Source organism: Strix uralensis, chromosome 9 (assembly GCF_047716275.1).
Source record: "Strix uralensis isolate ZFMK-TIS-50842 chromosome 9, bStrUra1, whole genome shotgun sequence".
Classification (NCBI taxonomy): domain Eukaryota; kingdom Metazoa; phylum Chordata; class Aves; order Strigiformes; family Strigidae; genus Strix; species Strix uralensis.
Window position 1 is genome coordinate 10509587 of NC_133980.1, and position 12875 is coordinate 10522461.

General features: G+C 43.2%; 1 protein-coding gene across 11 annotated transcripts in view; it reads right to left on the reverse strand.

Moving 5' to 3' along the window:
- Window positions 1-896: 896 nt before the first annotated feature.
- Window positions 897-12875, reverse strand: part of MCF2L2 (MCF.2 cell line derived transforming sequence-like 2) — a 187060-nt gene continuing 175081 nt past the window's right edge. For 7 of the 11 annotated variants that reach the window (XM_074878598.1, XM_074878596.1, XM_074878601.1 and 4 more), the window contains 6 exons: window positions 12442-12513; window positions 10581-10667; window positions 8252-8370; window positions 7573-7685; window positions 6515-6618; window positions 897-5368 (listed from right to left, as the gene is read on the reverse strand). In XM_074878598.1, the coding sequence (XP_074734699.1) occupies window positions 5268-5368; window positions 6515-6618; window positions 7573-7685; window positions 8252-8370; window positions 10581-10667; window positions 12442-12513 (596 nt within the window). In that variant the 3' untranslated portion in view covers window positions 897-5267. The remainder of the gene's footprint in view (window positions 5369-6514; window positions 6619-7572; window positions 7686-8251; window positions 8371-10580; window positions 10668-12441; window positions 12514-12875) is intronic. The other 4 variants (XM_074878604.1, XM_074878605.1, XM_074878597.1 and 1 more) reach the window with 3 other exon arrangements.

The following is a 12875-nucleotide window of genomic DNA, read 5'->3' on the forward strand; positions in this document are numbered from 1 at the left end:
TGAGCTTGTTGCAGGTGGATCAGCTGGGGCGGCTCACCTTCAATGTTGCATCCAAACACACTCCTCAGCAAATAGCAACGCCCCACCTATGTCCCGTGAAGGGCCTCCTGCAAACCACGCCGAGCTGGGACAGGAGCTGCACAGGCAGGTCCCGGCATGTGTAGCTGCACGCCAGAGATCTGCAACAGGAGAGCGTTACACCTGCTCACGTGTGTGGCTGCATTTCCAGCCCTGGGCCTTTGCTGTGGGGCCTGCTTGGTGTGGGGGGAAGGACGCAAGCCCCACCCCTGGGACCTGGTGTGGTCCTAATTCTTCATTTTCTCATACCAATATTGCACTGCAGTAACGTGCTAAGGCCAATGACTTGAAAACTCAACTGAGGTGTAGTTTGCCCCCAGAAATCTGGATACCAGCTGGTATTAGTTCCAATTTATTTTGCTCTCTCTATTTGCACTGTGTTTCTACATTCTCATTTTTACCTGCTTGCCCTTCCGCATGATCCACAACATGCATTTGGGTCAATTAGTGCTCCCTAATAAACCATTGGTAGCCAAAGGTATGCAGATATCTTGGGGGTTAACTATAATAAAGTTATCCTACAACTTCCTTACCTTATGGCTGCAGCATTAGCATATGCAGCTCTGAACTGTCCATGTGAATATCTGCACTCCCCTAAGAGTCCCAGGGATTCAGGAACATGACTAAGGTAGATGGGTAAAGATAAAAAAAACACTCTCTGGCTTTTCTGACACGTGTCGGACAAATAAAGGTATGTTGGACAGATATGTGGATTTTTTTCAGCTGTGCTGATGTGCCTTTACTGATACCCATTTATTTTGAATAGAAAGAAAGCTCACTTGACTTGTTACTTCATATAGAGACATCAACCACAATGGTTTGTACTAGTTATAATTTTTATAAATTTCAAACAAAGTGTGGTTCTACACAGGTCAGAATGGCCTAATTACAGAAAGTTCATTTGCACACTTTTCTCTTGTAATAAATTCATACATTCTGTCTTGACTGGAAAAAAAGGACAGGTAATTCTGTCCTCTTTCCCTGTCTGATTATCTCTCATCAGTCACGATATACAAATACATCATTATCAACACCATGGAAAATATGTAAGAAAAACAAACTGTACCAATTCTCAGCTGGGGAGAGGAAATCTTAGCAGCTATTTCAGCTCCAGCTGCAAGAAGAAATACACAATTTGGCTCTTTTTTTCTTATTATTCTTATATATTTCTAATCATACATATATTTGAAGTCAGGCTTTGAGTATTTTTTGGAAAGTAAGCACATGGCCTTTCTCATACACAATCCTGTTTGAAATCTCAGAGTCTAAGAAAATTACGAATTATAAAATGGCTTTTCATCACATACACAACCAGAATATAAGACACACACACAGCTTTGTTGTCACTGGCAAGAAAAGCCAGTGTCCAGACATGGTTTGGCCGCAGCCATTTCAAGACAACCACCATTGGTCTGATTCTCCACCTGGGGCTTAGACCATGAGAGGAGAGGATCAGGCCTGATTACATTTTAGCCTGGTTTACTAAAAGCAAGACTTGAGTATCATGACAACTGCTCATCTAACTGTTTGTCATTCCCACCAGTAAGGAAGGAGTCTGTTGCCCAACTACACCCCACTGAGCAGAGGGCAGAGATTTGAGGATATGAAGTCTCTGCAAGTTTCACAGAAGATGGCAGCAGAGCAGAGGGAAGAGATCCAAGTCAAAACCTCAGCCTGGAGGGCAGGTCTCACTAATCCAGACCCAGAGAGAACAGCCAGGCAGCTGGCATGGACTCGCTAGTCAAGCACCAAGGGCACAATGCTCAACCAGAGTGCTGCTACAGCATAGATCCACCTCGGACCTTGTCTGTTCTACAACTGAAACTTAGTAGCAACCATTACTTTTAAATGACTTTCTGGTCACTATATCATCTCCAAACAACACTGAAATGAAATCCATATTTGAAAACTATGATTTTTAGGTCCACTACCTGAAAATGATGGTGTCAATGACCTACACACAGAATAAGTATACCTTAACGTACATATTAGTCTTGCTGGACATTACCAAATCATATTCTAGACTGTACATGGAGAGTCATTCCCTTAATTATCACCTTGCTTGACAGAAATACACTAATTAAAACACTATCCTTTCTACTATTAAAAAAAAAAAAAGTCATCAAACCCCAGTTTGTCTCATCAGCAAAGCCAGAAGGTTACTTCTTGCTGGCTGCTCTCAGACTTGTCTGATCTGTCACTGAACTCTTCATTCTTTAAGAAAGCAAACCCAGCAGCGTGGCACTGTCTCACTGACATTTGCACTGCAGGCATCGACCAGGCAAAGGGCCCGGTTACTCCCCAGCAGCAGCTGCAATGGTTGCAGTAGGGTCTGAGTTTGGAACGTGGAGTCAGAAACAGGCAGCTGCCTTTGGCTCGACGGCACTGCGGGAAGATTAAAGACACAATTAATGGTTGTGGGCTGCCTGCTCAGGTTCGGCAGTGTCCAAGGATAGCTGTGATACAATCAGCTCCCAAAGACCGCTGAAACCAGGGTGCTGTGCCACTGCTGCACACAGCCACGGGGCAATGAGTCACTTGTCATCCTCAGGACATTCATGGTGCAGGAGTGATTCCAATCTTGGTCCAACAGGATAAAACATGAGATTTTAGAAAATGAAATAAAAATTGTTTTTCAAAAGCAATGTAGGGAGGATAATTGTTATAATCCAGCCCATACCTCTGCAGTTGTCATGATGAGATAGTGAGCTGGGACCTCCCTGCTCCGGCTCTAGACTGCCCCACAGGGAGGGCACAGCGGGGTTGAATGCTTTGCTGTCCCCTGGAGGGTCCCCGAGTGTTGCACACATGCTAAAATTTAGCATCAGAATTTGACACATAGGAAATCCAATAGCTCCCATTTTACAGGAAGATACCGAGGCACCAGGGGATACAGGACTAGCACACTGTCACCCTGCATACAGCAGAGATAGGAAATGGACTGACAATACCTGATTTTCCATCTTCAGTTCAAAGACTTCCCACTGGCACTTCACCCTTAGAATGAGATTCCTCCAGAGAAACTCCAAAGTGCAGGTTTGCATCTTTCCATCTGTCAGCAATGTCACAAATTGTAGTTTTGGCAGTTTCATATACCCAGGATACCCTACCACATCTCTCTCTCACACACACACACACACGAAAGCTTACTATATTTATTAATGTGCAATCAAAGCTCCCTACCCTTTTCCTCTCCTATGCTTAGGGCACGGGTAGACAGAAGCTCTGTTAACAGGCTGTGCAAAAATTACTGAAAGTAATACAGAAACCAAAATGAACACGTTTTAGGGAGAGAATAAAATAAGTGCACTACAAGAAAACATCACTGCATATTTCCTTAGGGGACTGAAAGGAATCAATTCTTCCCTCAGGATGCGCATAACTACAGTAGACTAACAGGATTCATATTCCTATCATTTTTAAGATAAATGACCAGCACAAAACAGAAAAGCTCTTATGTCTCTAGAACAAAGTTAGCTTCCAAAAAGGTACAGAACTCTCAGGTCTTTTAGTCATGAACAGAAACATCAGAAATCACAGAGTTTAGATACGGAGGGTTAAAAGAACCATGGGAATTAACCACCACTCATAATTAACGAATAAGCCTTCACAGGAAAACAAAATCTGAATAAGCCTTCAACTACTCTAAGGCTTGTTCTTGAATGGGATTATCTACCTGCTTCATAGCTATCCTGACGCACACCCTAAGATATTTGCAATGCCAGCCTCCACTGAGACACAAAGAAAAACCTTTGGGTCCCTGCAAAGATGATAGCAGATATGATACAGACTCCTACTATCTTGCTCGGAGGCTCAATGACTAAAGAGTGGGGTTTAGTTTCATCTACATTTTTAGTGCTTTTGTCCCCTTTTTTATTTACATAGAGCACCACTAGTTTTGGGGTTAAACAAAAAATCCCTAATAGTGAAAGCCAATGAGCTTCTAGAGTCATTTTTACCAAGCTAATCTTTGCCTGTTTGCAACCCTTAGTCAACACTTATCTCTTCTAAAGTATTAGCAGCTTTTGTGGGACCTAAGACCCAATTACCATCAAAATGCCTTAACAGCTGCTCTAAATGAGCTAATGGCTTGTATAGGAATAATAACATCTGTAATCACTTTATATTATACATTACATCCTTATGTGGCAGAGATTTGGTACAGTCCTTTAATCACATGTCCTGGAAAGAAGTATTTAACAACAACAGTTTATCCACTCATTGGAGCATCTAATGCTCACTGCCTATTTGCAATGCTTAAGTATATTCCAAATGGGGGGTGAAATGTATCTACTCCATAGCCCAGCACACAAAGAAAGCATGCAGTCTACTCAAACATATGACATTAAATGGCATTCAATTGAATTCTCGGCACCAAATGCAAAGGATTGTGATCCAGCAACCACAGACTGCAGAGGGAGCAGAGGAATGACTTATAGTGTAAAAAGAGTTCAAAATGTTCTTTGTCACAGTAGCTGTCACACGTCTTTGCTTCCCTGCTAAGCCCTGCACCTCCACCTCATAGCCAGGAGTTGCCATCTGCATCATTCCAACAGAATGCTGCACGCAGCAGTTGTTCACTGTGCCATTGCAAAAGTAGTCACGTCATTGCTGCGCGAAGCCTCTTTGATGGTCCAAGTCAGAAGTTTCCTTTCCACAGCCACCCTAAAATGGGATGGTTTTGGTGTTGACCATCAGCAAAAAGGGCACATTTGTGATGTATCAGCTGGAATTAAGGAGGATGGGGAAGGCACAGCCAGAGGAAGCAAATGGAAAAACCTCCAGGCGACCCCATGGTAGAGCAAGAACTCGTAACCATGCATGTGTCCCTCTGCAGTAACTCGGTGTTCAAGGAAAGTTGCCAAAAGGTGCGTGCATAGTAACTCTTCAGCTCTGCTGTCGACCTAATTTAGGCCACATCTTCTGAAACAGTTTGATAATCAATGCAAGAAGCATTTTTCTCCTCAAATACTGAAGGTGGGGTTTGATGCTTTCTGGATGTTTAATGCTCCCTTCAAGTTTGTTTTTCGCAGCTTGCCAGGTGGACAGCACAGTTCTCATCTGTTCATGCTGATAAAAGTTTTAGTGAATTATGAACCTCAGAGCTTGTGAGAAAGGCAACTTTGATCCAGTGTCCACCCAAAATAAACAGAGATGGATGGGGTCCTGAGGAAGGCTGGTCCTGCTGTTCAGCTGCCAGCCCTCTGTTCTGCTGGGAAGCTTTTGGCCACCTCACTCTCCTTGGTGTCTGACTCTACTGAGGCCGTACTGCAGGAATCGTTGTATGTGTCTGAAAAGGAGGACATGGGCATGGTCACTACAACATGTCTAAAGGATTTCCCATCTACAGTCTTGAGGTTCATTGTTAAAAGCCTGAAATAAAATAAAAAATAATCACAATTCTACTGCTCTCCTAATTCCTTCACTAAAGACAAGGGAGGCATTTCTGGCATGTAACTAACTGTAATATGTCTGGCTTTATTCTTCTTTTGAAGCATTAGACATGCCAAAGAAATGAGAGCCATAGATAGGCACCAAGGGTGAAGACAGAACTGACCTTCTGTGGAGGTGAAGGAGCAGCAATTACCAAACTCCCTTTAAACCACAGCAAAGAATCTTGGTTAACTTTCAAAAAGGTTTTTCTCCACTTTAACAAACTGACAAAAAAAAAAAAAATCAAAAGAAACCAGTAACTCAGAATAAAATGCTGGTAGCTCTCTATCGCAGGTCCCCAAGGAATGGCTGTGCCAGACTTTGCTTTCTTCTGTTACCAGAAGAAAAGCAGGACACATTTTGGTAAATTATATTTAAGGATGGGTAAAAATTAATCTAAAATTGTAAACCTTTGATCTGCAGAGTTGCTGAGATTCAGCTTTTCCAGTGCAACCTGTTTGGGTGTTAGGTCAGAACCAAAGCTGAAGAAAGGATGACTTTTAGTGCTGATTTGGCTGAAATCTTGCCAGAGCAGCCCTTCCTCCAGCCTTTGGAGACAGCAGTGAAATATGATGGAAGCAGTAATGCCTCATGAGATTTTAATGTTTTAAAACCTAGACCAGAATCACAGCCCTGATGCTGATCTAAATCGAAATGCTACCCGTGTCAGGATGAAAGCTATCCTGCAGTTACAACACACCCTGTGATAGGACACAGCTGTAAAGTAGCCAGCGTGGGTATTGGTAGCCACAGGAGTCTGGTGGGAGATTCAAATTCTGTCCAGGAAGGGGAAAACAATTAAATCATGCCAAGGTAAGCTGCTGCGCCTAACTAGCTCTGACACCCACAGCACCAAATTTCAGGCTAGCTCAGCTACGTCACCAAAGACTGCAGCACAGACATACACTCAGGCCAAGTACTTTAATACAGAAACTGCACTGTTTATCACATCCTTTTTTAGTATGAAAAAAAAAAAATGCCAGTAACACATTTTCTCTATTACCTGCATTGCTATTCTTAATTATGTTGTTACTGTCTCCCTCTGCTGGCTGCAGTATACTGGAAGGAACCCAGTCGCTTTTCTCAGAGACCAGTTTCTTCACTAACCTGAAATTCAGAGAACAGTCAGTGAATTTCCCTACACTCCCTTTCCCTAGGTTCTGCTTCTTAGAGGTGCATGTTGGGCAGCTATTTCCTAAACTAAGGAAGAAGGCAGAGGACCCAGGGCAGTCCTAGAGGTGACTAAGTTTCAGCAGTCTCAGGTGGTGACCCAGTATCCCAGATCAAGCTCATTTGCAAGCAGACTGTGTGACACAGAAGCAGTGGGCTTGGCCTGTGTTTGAGACCCTGGGCCAAATTCAGAGCTGAAGAAAATGAATCTTTCATATTGTCCAACCCCCTTGCTGTGAATACCATCTGGGGTAGATGGGTTTAGTTCACTTCCCACCTACTTCATCCTCTGGGACTTGCTCTCATCTCAGCTGCATGTCAGTTCTGAGTGAAGGGTCTGACTGCATGGGCATTTCAAGGGGATCAGATCTTCTTCCTCCAAATCGCTCACAGAAGGAGAATTCAGGTGTCCAGACAGGTCTGTTCCTAACACTCACTTGTCAGCAACAGAGAATAAATACACCAAAACGTATGTGAGCTCAAGGGGGGCAGATTCATTCCACTTTGTCAGTCACATCTTTGGGGCTATCACTGCTGCAGCTCGGTGGAAGGCATGGGGATTTAACTGATGTATCCTATGGGAGGGTACTGCCTTTGACAGCTGTCCTGCTGGCTAGAAGGTGTCAAAAGCCCAAATATTGCCCTCCATTTCCTTTATGCAAACTTCTGTTCTCTTAAGGCTCATGCCACAAGCATTTGGGATGAAAGCCAACCAGGTGGAATTAACCAAAGCTGCTTGTATATTCATGCCCCTTTCACATTGTGGTCAATGGGGTGAGTGGATTTGGATTGATTTTGAAGAGGCTTTGACATTCTTCTGAATATTTTCCATCTTTTCCAGGAGGTTACGGCTGTTTTACCTTTCAAATTCTGTCTCTCTGCTGTACTTACCATTGACCATTCTCTCCTTCCTGCACAAACTGCACTAAGTCTCCATCCTCAAGCATAAGAGAATCCGGGAAACAGCTGTCAAAACTGCCTTCTACCCGAAAAAGATTGGTCCCCTAGAATGAATGAAACAATGCACCAGAAATAGTCACTATGGATGAAAGAAAACGTTGCAAGAGAGCGCTAGTTTAGTTAAATACTGAATTAGGCATTTCAAGCTGGTAGAGATTTCTTCTGTAGGGAATTGTGTCACTTTTTATTCCTTTTATCATGCTCAGGTTAAATATTATTCAAACTTAGGACAGAACTGTGCTACACATTCAGGCTTTAGAATTAACTGGCCAGACATTATTCTGATACAGAAATTGGGTTTGTGGCACCAGGTTGTTATCTGGAAAAGTCTGAAATTAGTTTTTTAAAGGCTCTGAGTTTTCCCTCACTTTGGTAACAGGTAAAGCTACAGCTTACAAGTAAGAATGACTTTTTATAGTCCTGATCCTGATCAACAGAATAGTCTTGGAATAATCTCCCAACACCCCAGATCAAATTCCCATCTTCTATATTCCCACGCATCCATGAATTTAAGGCTGGTATGAACCCAAACTTTGCGGGTTAAACCGTGATCTTTAGAGAAGAGGAGGTTGCACCAGGAAAGGGCAGTGTAATTTGAAAAAGGAATTACATTGTTAGGGTTGGTCTCCTCCTCCAAGTCAGAAGAGTTGGAGAGTTCATCTGTGCTGGAGGGGATGGCTTCGAAATCTTCAAATGTGTCTAGAGATGGCATTTGCCTGCTGGGCCATCCTTTACAAATGAGATAAACCAAAAAGAGTTAGCTGTCAGTTATTAACCTCTTTCAGACTCAGTCTTTTAAAAAATCAATGTCACAGATTCACTTCCCACTATTCCACTTACTGAACTGCTTGTACCTTTTTACAGCTTGTTCCCTGATTTTGCTATAAAAATTATGTTGCAGCCATTATTCTGTCTCTAAAATCCTGTACCACTTGCTGTCATTTGTAGGAGGACCGATTGTGTGGCCACAGTGTCCATGCCCATCAATACCTCGAATGTTTAGCTTTGCTAAATCTCTTCAGTTCAGGAAGTACAAAAAGCAACGACCAGGAATATTTCTGTGGAGTAAGTGCTGTAGCAAATGATAACTTTTGCTGACGTGATTTTCAGAAGGCCATGCTCACTCAGTTTCCAGCTACCTCTACGTGTTTATCAACAAACTGAACTCCAAAGCCACTGAATTTTATTGACTTCTTACCTCCATCTCCCCCAAGGTGATATTAGCACCTGAGCAACTTACAACGACTATGCCCTGGAGCAGGCTGGAAGTGCAGGGAAGGGACAGAGTAAACAAGGCACAAAGACAACCAGACCTTGGTGGTAAGTAGAGATCTCATCAATATTTCTGCTGTTAGCAGTCTTATTACATGATTTGCACCCAAAAACACCCCAGCCAGTAGAAGAGACTTAATGAGAGATTTCCAGCCCAAGCACAACAGCCAGTCTCTTTACCTACAAAGGCATGTCCAGAAGATGTGTCCTGAGGGAAATTCAACGAGCCTTATGAAACCTGCCTGCCTGAGGCTCCCATGATGGAACAGTAATTCAGCCTCTTCTGTACAGATGGCAGTCATGATCTACACTTTCCTTCACACTTGATGCCTGTCCCTTTTCTGACAGGGATGGCTACAGTCCAGCTAGGAGGAAACAGACCTTGCGTCTACCAAGGGATTCTGCAGCCCTGACACATACGAGCTAAATAGAGTCAGTCAAATCACCATGTGCCTTCCTACTTAATGTACCTGCTGTGCATTAGCTGAATCACCGTGACTTGGGCTGAGCAGATGCTGAATCAAGTTCTCTACAGCCTGTGGGCCATTGCTCTCAGCAAGGCAAAGCACTGCTCTGACAAGGCACAGAGACAGCTGCTCGTGCAGTGGGATTATGCATAACAGCACTCACAACCCACAGCAAAACCTGGCCTGAGACAATACAAAACCCAAGACAGGCAGTAAACAGAAAAGCAATCTCATCTGGGAGGAACAGGTTTATTAATTGATTTAATTAGTCCCTTCCCACGCACATCCTCCCTGCTACAGGCACTGATTGGTGCAGTATGTGGTCACATAGCTCTGCAGCCCCTTCTCCTCCCTCCTGTTACACAGGGGCTGTGACTGCCCCGACCGTTACAATTCAGCTACAAGAGAGACAGTGACGTCCTAGCACCAGAGCAGCATCCCCAGTTAGAACCCTACAGGTATGGTTAGCTCATCCGTCAGGGTGTAAACCAGTCTCTGAGGCTGTGTTCATGTGCTGGGTTGTGAGTGTCCCTGCCAAGATCTATACCAGCAGAGTTCTGAGATGGAAGAGCCAATTTCAACTACAGACATATAGAACTGGACCCCATATTCTGTATCACACCAGCAAAATATTAGCAACTGTCTAAATGTACAAGAATACATTGATACTAATTAGCTTTAAACTGCTACAGCAATTTTAGTTCAAATTCATAGGGTGGGCTACAAACACCAAAAGAAAAAGATATCCCCCTCCCCCCTTAGACAAAGCTTCAGTAATCTTTTGCCACTGTCATTTGTAGAAAGCATGCAAGGCAGAAACCTAAACAGCAACAATTCCTTAGAAATATATGCATCAGCCTTCCTCTTCCATACCAATTGCTATTCTAATTTCAGAGACTAAGAAATAGCCTAAGTTTTACATACTTAATTCAAGCTATAAAATAACACAGATCAAATTCTGAGCTCTCTGACATCAATTAAAGCTGTGCTTTTAATTTCAGCTGTGCTTGACCTACAGAAAAGCAGAATCTGGGACATTGTTTCTATACCTGCTATTGATCAAAGCTTGTTCTTTCATTGCTTTCATGGAAAATACTGTTCATTAAAAGAAAAATCTCTTTAAGCTGAAGAGAGTAAATATTATCATAAACTTATATTACACTCTCAAATTGAGATGATAAGTGTTTTAATTTTGTTTACCTGTCTGTGAAGCAGATCTAGGTACAGGCCTCGTGGTAGAACCAGTATTACATTTAGTCTGGGCCAATATGGTGTTCTCAAAAGCATCTGTGACAGGAAGTACAATTTGTGTCTTCAAGGTGAAATAGTGACCAGACAACCAGTACAAAGTGAATTCCTGTATCACCTCTGCAACTGGTAGTCTCTTTAACAAACACATGGACTGGGGTCCAACAGTTATAAAAGAGGAGACACATGACCAGCACAAATGAGTGAAACGACAGCAGCATTCCACAGAAAAACTGTAAGTCTGAGAAGGACAGAGAACAGCCAAATGACTCAAACAGAAATACTGATGTTGATTAAGGAAAACAATTGCTGGGTGAACAGTGCAGTGTTCTATTTCACTACAGCTTCCTTACACGTTTTTAATATAATTTCCTTGCAGCATTTCAAATAATTCTGTAGTTGATGGTATACGGTTTTGATGCCCATCCATACAGCAATGCAAGGGGATCAGGGAGGCTCTTCTTTCCAGCCAGAAAGGAATTATTCTCTAGAATGAAACTCTTGAGAAATGCAATGCAATTTTGTGCAGGAAGTTTTTATCTAAGTACATCAAATCCTTTGCATTATTAACTCTGCCAGAGCCCTGGCAATAGCAGCAATATCTTCTGGTAAAGGGATGATAACGTTTATTGTTCCCTACTTAAAGAAACTCAGTCTGGTGAGAGATGTCGTGCAGTAGGACGATGTTTTTAACCAGCGAGGATCAACTCAGCTGTGTCCTACAGATAGTACTTGTACCTCGAAATACGCCCTACCTCTGCAGCCACATGGCATGCTGAGATCAGAAGTATATGTCAGTGAGGAAAGTGAGGTATAAACACCACAGTTTGGGAAACTCTGCTGCTGGGTGCCAGGATGATTCCAAACATAGTGCCAGGGATCACTGGCAAAAGGAAATATTCTGCAAACAGCAAAACTGCTATTTCCTCTACTGTCTCTGAACTGTTTCTTTCAACCTCTCTGTTCCAGTCTTGTCTTCTGCTGGGAATGACATAGGAGATAGCTCTGATATGTCACCAATTCCATCACTGACCTGGCCACCTGCCCTTTCTACCAAGGTTTTGTGCAGAGCAACATAATCCTAAGAAAGGATTCTTCAGCCGACATCTCTCTCCTCCCTGTCCTGCAGCAGGGGTACCTGACTGCTTGTGCCCCACAAGGCAGCATGCTCTGGCAAATGCTCATGTAAAGGAGAAAGCTGACAATGGAAGCTGATGATCTTCTAGTGGCTGGGGACTAACTTCCCAGTTTAACTCTTTGGTACTGTTTATTAAACAGTAATTGACGAATATGCTGCAACAAATAGGTGGAAATTCTGCTTGGCTGAAATGAAACACTGCACCTTAAATGGATATTGATGCACAGCCTAGCCTCTTCTGTAGTCTTCATGCACATGGCTCCTGCTCCTCTTATTAGGTATAGACACTAACAAGGGAAGAGGGATGCAAGCAGCCAGACTGCAGGTGAAGGTGAGAAGTAGCCCCTTGGCTCCCTGCTGCTGCACTCTGCAGCATGAGGTAGAAGCCAGGCAGAAAATCCAGATCCAGATGGCACTTTGGAACATTACTTCCCAAAACAGGCAGAGAATTGGGGTTTTAATTTAGGCCCATCCCTAGGTGAAAGTTGGTAAATATGAGTGCAGGGGACAGGCAAGGGGGTGACAAGCTGTGTTTATCACAGTTAAACAGATAAACTGACACCAAACCCCTAATGGACTCCAGTGTTGTCTGCCAGCAGTGATGAGATGTGAATTCAGTAAATAATATCGAAAGATTGCCAAACAGGTTTTCATGCAGGATGGAAATACTCATACCTTCAAACCCCAGGGGAGTTGGGTCACTCTTTATTTCATGTCTCTTGACTTTAACTGCAGGAACAAGGGGACCTGTGTGAAGTTTGCAGAGTCACAAGGCTGTAAACATTGTTAAAGGAGAAACTTGCTTTCCCGTTACCTGGAAACACTACCTGCCTAATACTTTCCATTCACCCAGAAAAAAAAAGACCAGCCCCTAAATTCTAGGTGGTGAAGATAAACACTTCTGTGATGCAGATAGGAAATAGACCCTTTTTGCAGAAGACATTAAGACACAGTAGATGTATCTGCTTCCATTCAGGTTTCACAGAAGTTTTCTCTCATTCTGGTCCAGGAGATGGCACTAATGCAGGCAGGCCCACAATCTCCGCTTTCTACCTATGAGGCTGGCAGGGAAAAGCCCACAAAAGCCACCACTTATGCCCCACAGAAGT